This window comes from Muntiacus reevesi, chromosome 4 (genome assembly GCF_963930625.1).
Source record: "Muntiacus reevesi chromosome 4, mMunRee1.1, whole genome shotgun sequence".
NCBI lineage: Eukaryota > Metazoa > Chordata > Mammalia > Artiodactyla > Cervidae > Muntiacus > Muntiacus reevesi.
Genome location: NC_089252.1, coordinates 116,707,306 through 116,714,505, shown reverse-complemented (window position 1 = coordinate 116,714,505; position 7,200 = coordinate 116,707,306). Strand labels below are relative to the sequence as shown.

The 7,200-nt window shown below is 52.6% G+C and overlaps 1 protein-coding gene across 1 annotated transcript in view; it reads left to right on the top strand.

Moving 5' to 3' along the window:
- The first annotated feature begins 4,528 nt into the window (after positions 1-4,528).
- The window catches only part of CFAP92 (cilia and flagella associated protein 92 (putative)), a 31,815-nt gene continuing 29,143 nt past the window's right edge, over positions 4,529-7,200 (top strand). The window contains exon 1 of the mRNA XM_065934007.1: positions 4,529-4,790. Within this exon, the coding sequence (XP_065790079.1) occupies positions 4,529-4,790 (262 nt within the window). The remainder of the gene's footprint in view (positions 4,791-7,200) is intronic.

Sequence of the window (7,200 nt, the reverse complement as noted above, 5' to 3'; positions counted from 1 at the left end):
GCTCCTTCTCAACTGTTTTGTATGCGCATTAAAAAAAATTAAAGTTCCCTGGTGTCTCAGTGGTGAACAATCCACCTGCCAATGCAAGCAGTGTGGGTTTGATCCGTGGGTCAGGAAGATCCTCAGGAGGAGGAATGGCAACCCACTCCAGGATTCTTGCCTGGAGAATCCCACGGACAGAGGAGCCTGGTGGGTTACAGTCCACGGGGTCGCAAAGAGTTTGACATGACTGAGCGACTAAATAATGACAGTTTGACAGAACGGTTTACATCAACTCCACATCTTGGTTTCTACGTTAGAAAAACAGGTGCGCAGGGTGTTCATCGTACTGCCGTTTGTAACAGTGAGAAACTGGAGACGCCGCCCTCCCCAGGATGAACGCCCAGACAAGGATGAGTGAGAAAGCGAGTTGTTGCACGTCGTGTACAGTGTAACCGTGATGTCATGGCGAACCTGCCCAAAGCGGCGCTGAGTATTTTCTCTGCGGTCATGTGTGTGTAATGCATAGAAAAACACAGAGGGGTCCGCAGACAGATTCAGTGGTTATTTCCAGGGGTTGGAGGCATTTGGCTTTCACTGTAACATCTTCCTTTTTCACAGGGCAGTGTATTTGCTTTTCTTCTCTTTTTTTTAGGGGGAAAGTCTTTACCATTTACAGCCCACAGAGTTCACCCGTTTAAGGTATATAAAAAATGGCTCCTGGCATATCTATAGAGCACAGAACCATCATCACAGTTCCGTTTTATCTTTGTGTTTGGCTGCACCTCCGCGTCCCCTGTACCCTCCCGCCCTTGCCTCCCACACTGCCTCCCCCACCGACCTCCTTGCGGTTTCTCTGACTCACCTCAGGGCCTTTGCATCTGCCTCCCCCAGGTGCTTACAGCCTGCCCCCTCACCTCCAAGTTCCTTGCGGCAAAGCCACCTCCTCTGCCAGGCCTTCGGTGACGTTGCAAGCCCTCTGCACCCCTAACAGACCCTCTCGCCTGCTGTGTTGGTCTGTCTGCCTGTATGACAGATGCTGGCGGCCACGAGGGTAGGGACGTGTGTCTGTCTGTCCACGCATCTCAGCTGCCTCCCCTCGACTGTCTCTGGGCACGGTGTGGTGCTTTCTTTGCCTATAGAGGATTTAAAACTTTTAATTTTGATTTTTTTCTATTTTTTTGGCCACACCGAGAAGTACTCAGGGTCTTAGTTTCCCAAACAGGGATCAAATCTGTGCTTCCTGCAGTGGAAGTGCAGTGTCTTAACCAGGGGACCACCAAGGAAAACCCTTTAATTTGTACTTTTAAAAGCAACCACTTATTTGCAGGCCTGCCTCAAGGGCTGAGGTTCACAAGGCCAGAGATCCCATATGGCCCCCGTGCCCAACACACGGCCTGGCATTAAGTAGGTACTAGTTACGTTGTTTTGTTTGAACACATTTTTGTAGACGTGAACACACTGCTTCAGAAGGAAATCACAGGCATGCCTCGGATTCAAGCACCCTTTCACCCAGGGATGATGGAGTCCACGAGATTCCAAATGTTGGTTGTTGGTTGGATCCCCTAACTGGACCGTAGAAACTTCTAGGCTGGGAGTCCCACCGCCCGAGGGGTTGCTGTGCGCCTTTAGAACACTGAGTCTGGAACCTGGCTCTGAACTTCTGAGCCGCGTCTTGCAGACGAATCTGATTCAGTCTCATGTTAGTGCTGAGAGCTGATGACCCAGACGAGACTACCCCTGTTGCTGCAGCTGGCGACTGCTTTGGGGGAGGAAATCCTTTCAACAGTCAGTATTGAAAGCCTTTAAATATCTTGCCAAGGAGCCGGCGCCTGGCCTCTGCCCCCCGCAGCTCCGCGGGGGCAGGGGAGTATGTGGCGATAATGCGGGGCTGTCAGGCCTGTCTGTCTGTGGGGCCGTGTTACCAGGCGCCTCTGAAATCATTCCGATTGGACCCACCAGGTTTTTGTTTCAGACTCCAAGTGAGCAAACTCGGAAGTCTCCTGCGCTTTTGTCTGGGCTGGGGGATGGGCGTGTGTCTGTGTGCGGGAGAGGCCCTCGGAGAGAAGCGATGTTTCTGAAGTCAGCTCGGTATTGTTTGAGCCATTCCAAATAGTATGTCGTTCACAGGGTCTTCAAACAGCCCAGAAAAATGCTGAAAAGCAAAAACATCCCCCATTGTGCCAGCAAGAGAACAGAATCCTTCTGATGTGCTCTTTTCAGACGTTTTCCACGCATTTGGGCATGAAAGAACTTCAGGAGTGATGGGATATTCTCTGTCTTCACTGGCGTGGAAGTTATTAATACGTGACTGTTACACGTCAATCAAAGCACTTACAAGGGAGAATTTTACAGGACGTTTCAGTTGTACCTCCTTAAACTTGACTTAAAGAAATGAGTTGGAATGCTGCTGTCAGGATCTTTCTTTGCACACCAGACGTCTTCCTAAGCAGCTCTGCCATCATTACCATTCCTGGGCAGCATTCTTCTCGGAGGCTGGTCCACGTGCCACTTAGGACTGACCCAGGAGGTAGACATCGTGGTGTTTTCTCTCCAGTAACACTGTCGATGGTTGACTCTGTCTCCGGGTGACTTATTGGCCAGCTGGGGGCATGGATACTTTACAAGCCTTTGACGTCGTCAAGCTGTTTATCCGAAAGTGTGTGTTATCCTGCCCCGTCCCCTGGAGCATCTGGGATTGTCTGAGAGCTGTCGTTTTTGGTGTCGAAGCTTTTACATTTTTAAGTCTTGGTTGGGGAGTTTAGCTGGATGTTTAGACGTCGTTTTACTTCTATTAAAAATGGGCCCTGGATTTTCCTGGTGGTCCAGTGGTTAAGCTTCTGCCTGCCAATGCAGGAGACACAGGTTGGAACCCTGATCTGGGAGGATCCCACATGTCTCGAGCAGCTAAGCCCGCGTGCCACAGCTCCTGAGTGCTGCGACCACTGAAGCCTGCGCTCACGACAGGAGAAGACCCCGCATGGAGGAGCCGGCGCACTGCAGCCCGAGAGGAGCCCCACCAGCCACAACTACAGAAAGCTCACGCGGCAACGAAGAACTAGCAGAGCCACAAAGAAATAAGGTCCCACAAACCGTGAGACCAAGCTAGACAGCGTATTAAAAAGCAGAGACATTACTTTGCCTACAAAGTCACAGTTTTTCCAGTAGTCATGTATGGATGTGAGAGTTGGATCATAGAGAAAGCTGAGCACCAAAGAATTGATGCTTTTGAACTGTGGTGTTGGAGAAGACTCTTGAGAGTCCCTTGGACTGCAAGGAGATTGAGCCAGTCCATCCTAAAAGATATCAGTCCTGAATATTCATTGGAAGGACTGATGCTGAAGCTGAAACTCCAATACTTTGGCCACCTGATGCGAAGAGCTGACTCATTCGAAAAGACCCTGATGCTGGGAAAGATTGAGGGCAGGAGGAGAAGGGGATGACAGAGAATGAGATGGCTGGATGGCATCACCAACTCGATGGACACGAGTTTGAGTACGCTCCGGGAGTTGATGATGGACAGGGAGGCCTGGCGTGCTGCAGTCGACGGGGTGGCAAGGAGTCAGACACGACTGAGCGACTGAACTGAACTGAGGAATCTTCTCGCCCAGCAGGGGCTGAGGCCGGGAGCCCCGCCCCCAGGAGAGCCCCGCCCCCAGGGGAGCCCCGCCCCAGGAGAGCCCCGCCCCGGGGCCACGTGCGTCTCCTAGCAACCGTCAAACTTAGTTAGGAGGCGGGTCCTGGGGCTTCCCTGCCTGCAGGGCGCACCGACACCATCCGAGCAGCCTTCTCGCCGAGGCGGCTGTGCAGCGGCTGTGGGAGCTGGCCAACGCCGCGGCCCGAGCCCACGTGACTGCCCGGCGTGCCCCACGCAGGTGCCGCAGGTACCCCTACACACCCCGCCCACCCCGGCCCCCAGTGCGTCCGGGCAGCCCCTCAGCGTCTCCCGCTGGCCTCCGTGGAGGGTGCTTGGGCCCTGCGCCCAGCTCTCGATGCCTGGGCGGGCCTGGCCTGGACGGTCCGCGCCCCCTGACCCTGACCCTGAGCCTGACCCTGAGCCTGACCCTGACCCTGACCCTGAGCCTGAGCCTGACCCTGACCCTGAGCCTGACCCTGACCCTGAGCCTGACCCTGACACGTTGGTGTCAGCCGCTGTCCCCGGATGACCGCTCTCACCGCTGGGCCCAGCTAACCCGAGGCCGGCTCCGCGGGAGCGGAGGGGCTCCCTGGGGGGGGATGCTCCCTGGAGCAGGCAGCCGGCAGGTGAGCCCCGGTGACGAGAGGGGGAGCTGGGGACGGGCGGGCGGGGCCCCCGCGTGGGAAACGGGCTCTGCTCACTAGCCTGGTTACTGACGGCGCCGTTTTCTGAGTTTCCTTCCGTCTGTACCGGGTTCTCTCCACGTGCCGGGCAGTCCGAGGCCTCGGGCGGTCGGGGCAGGGCACGCGACCAGGGGGGTGGGCCCGCGGCGGGATGCCGGCTTCCCTTGCGGAGCCCTGGGGTGACCGCAGCGCCTCCCTTTCCTGGCAGCCGCCTGGGCCGCCCTGCAGCATGTCGCTGCAGGCCTGGGAGTGGGAGGATGAGGACCAGGCCAGCACGGAGCCCGTGTCCTCCATGGGCAGCTTTCACCGGTCCGGGAGCGAGTGTGAAGCCGACGAGTACCTGAAGGGCAGGGCCTGGGCCCAGGAGTCGGACTCGGACCACCGGTGCAGCAGCGAGTCCTCGGAAAGGCCCTCCAGTGCCTTCAACTCCGACGTGCCCCACGTCGTCCCCTGCAAGTTCGTCATCTCTCTGGCCTTCCCGCTGACCTCGGGTAAGTGTTAGGGCAGAATTCCAACCCGCTGTGCGGAGAGGGGGTGCACCACTGACCTTTTCCCACGAGTTTGGGGCTCCCCTAAGTGGGGTGGCCGATGCCAGGAGCAGAGGTCGAGAGAGAAGCCGTCAGCTTAGGGCCCGCTGTGGGCCAGGCAGGGAGTGGTGTCACAGACTGCACAGACTCAGTCCTCTCAAAGTCCCAGGAGGCTCAGTTCGGTCAGTCAGTTCCCTCGCTCAGGCGTGTCCAATTCTTTAAGACCCCATGAATCGCAGCACGCCAGGCCTCCCTGTCCATCACCAGCTCCCGGAGTTTACTCAAATTCATGTCCATCGAGTCGGTGATGCCATCCATCCATCTCATCCTCTGTTGGCCCCTTCTGTTCCTGTCTTCAGTCTTCCCAGCGTCAGGGTCTTTTCCAATGAGTTGGTTCTTCATATCAGGTGGCCAAAGTATTGGAGTTTCAGCTTCAGCATCAGTCCTTCCAATGAACACCCAGGACTGATCTCCCTTAGGATGGACTGGTTGGATCTCCTTGCAGTCCCAGGGACCCTCAAGAGTCTTCTCCAACACCACACTTCAAAAGCATCAGTTCTTCAGTGCTCAGCTTTCTTTGTAGTTCCAACTCTCGCATTCATACATGACCACTGGAAAAACCATAGCCTTGACTAGACGGACCTTTGTTGGCAAAGTAATGTCTCTGCTTTTTAATGTGCTGTCTAGGTTGGTCATACCTTTTCTTCCAAGGAGCAACTGTCTTTTAATTTCATGGCTCCAGTCACCAACTGCAGTGATTTTGGAGCCCCCAAAAATAAAGTGTGATACTGTTTCCACTGTTTCCCCATTTATTTGCCATGAAGTGATGGGACCGGATGCCATGATCTTAGTTTTCTGAATGTTGAGCTTTAAGCCAACTTTTTCACTCTCCTCTTTCGCTTTCATCAAGAGGTTCTTTAGTTCCTCTTCACTTTCTGCCGTAAGGGTGGTGTCAACTGCATATCTGAGGTTATTAATATTTCTCCCGGCAATCTTGATTCCAGCTTGTGCTTCTTCCAGCCCAGCATTTCTCATGATGTACTCTGCATATAAGTTAAATAAGCAGGCTGACAATATATAGCCTTGACTTACTCCTTTCCCGATTTGGAACCAGTCTGTTCTTCCATGTCTGTTTCTAACTGTTGCTTCTTGACCTGCATACAGATTTCTCAGGAGTCAGGTCAGATGGTCTGGTATGCCCATCTCTTTAAGAATTTTCCACAGTTTGTGGTGATCCACACAAAGGTTTTGGCATAGTCAATAAAACAGAACTAGATGTTTTTCTGGAATGCTCTTGTTTTTTCAATGATCCAAAGGATGCTGGCAATTTGATCTCTGGTTCCTCTGCCTTTTCTAAATCCAGCCTGGACATCTGGAAATTCATGGTTCACGTACTGTTGAAGTCTGGCTTGGAGAATTTTGAGCATTTACTTTGCTAGCATGTGAGATGAGCGCAATGGTGCGGTAGTTTGAGCATTCTTTGGCATTGCCTTTCTTTGGGATTGGAATGAAAACTGACCTTTTCCAGTCCTGTGGCCACTGCTGCATTTTCCAGATTTGCTGGCATATTGAGTGCAGCACTTTCACAGCATCATCTTTTAGGATTTGAAATAGCTCAACTAGAATTCCATCACCTCCACTAGCTTTGTTGTAGTGGCTGGTGATGCTATTTATGCTTTCTGCAGATAAAGAAGAGATTAAGGCACTCCCCCCCCCCCCCCATAAACTGATTGTGAATCCCCTAATTCTGTGTTTAAATGCAGACTCTCAGAGGTAATGGATCAAAATCTACTTGTAGATTTTCAATGATGCCATTCTGATCAGTGTGAGGTGACACCGCATTGTAGTTTTGATTTTTCATTTCACTAATGATTGTGAATCATGGCATCCGGTCCCATCACTTCATGGCAAATAGATGGGGAAACAGTGGAAACAGTGGCTGACTTTATTTTTCCAGGCTCCAAAATCACTGCAGATGATGATTGCAGCAATGAAATTAAAAGACGCTTACTCCTTGGAAGGAAAGTTGTGACCAACCCAGGCAGCATATTAAAAAGCAGAGACATACTTTGTCAACAAAGGTCTGTCTAGTCAAGGCTATGGTTTTTCCAGTGGTCATGTATGGATGTGAGAGTTGGACTATCAAGAAAGCTGAGTGCCGAAGAATTGATGGTTTTACACTGTGGTGTTGGAGAAGACTCTTGAGAGTCCCTTGAACTGCAAGGAGATCCAACCAGTCCATCCTAAAGGAAATCAGTCCTGAGTGTTCTTTGGAAGGACTGAGGCTGAAGCTGAAACTCCAATACTTTGGTCACCTCATGCGAAGAGTTGATTCATTTGCAAAGACCCTGATGCTGGGAAGGATTGAAGGCAG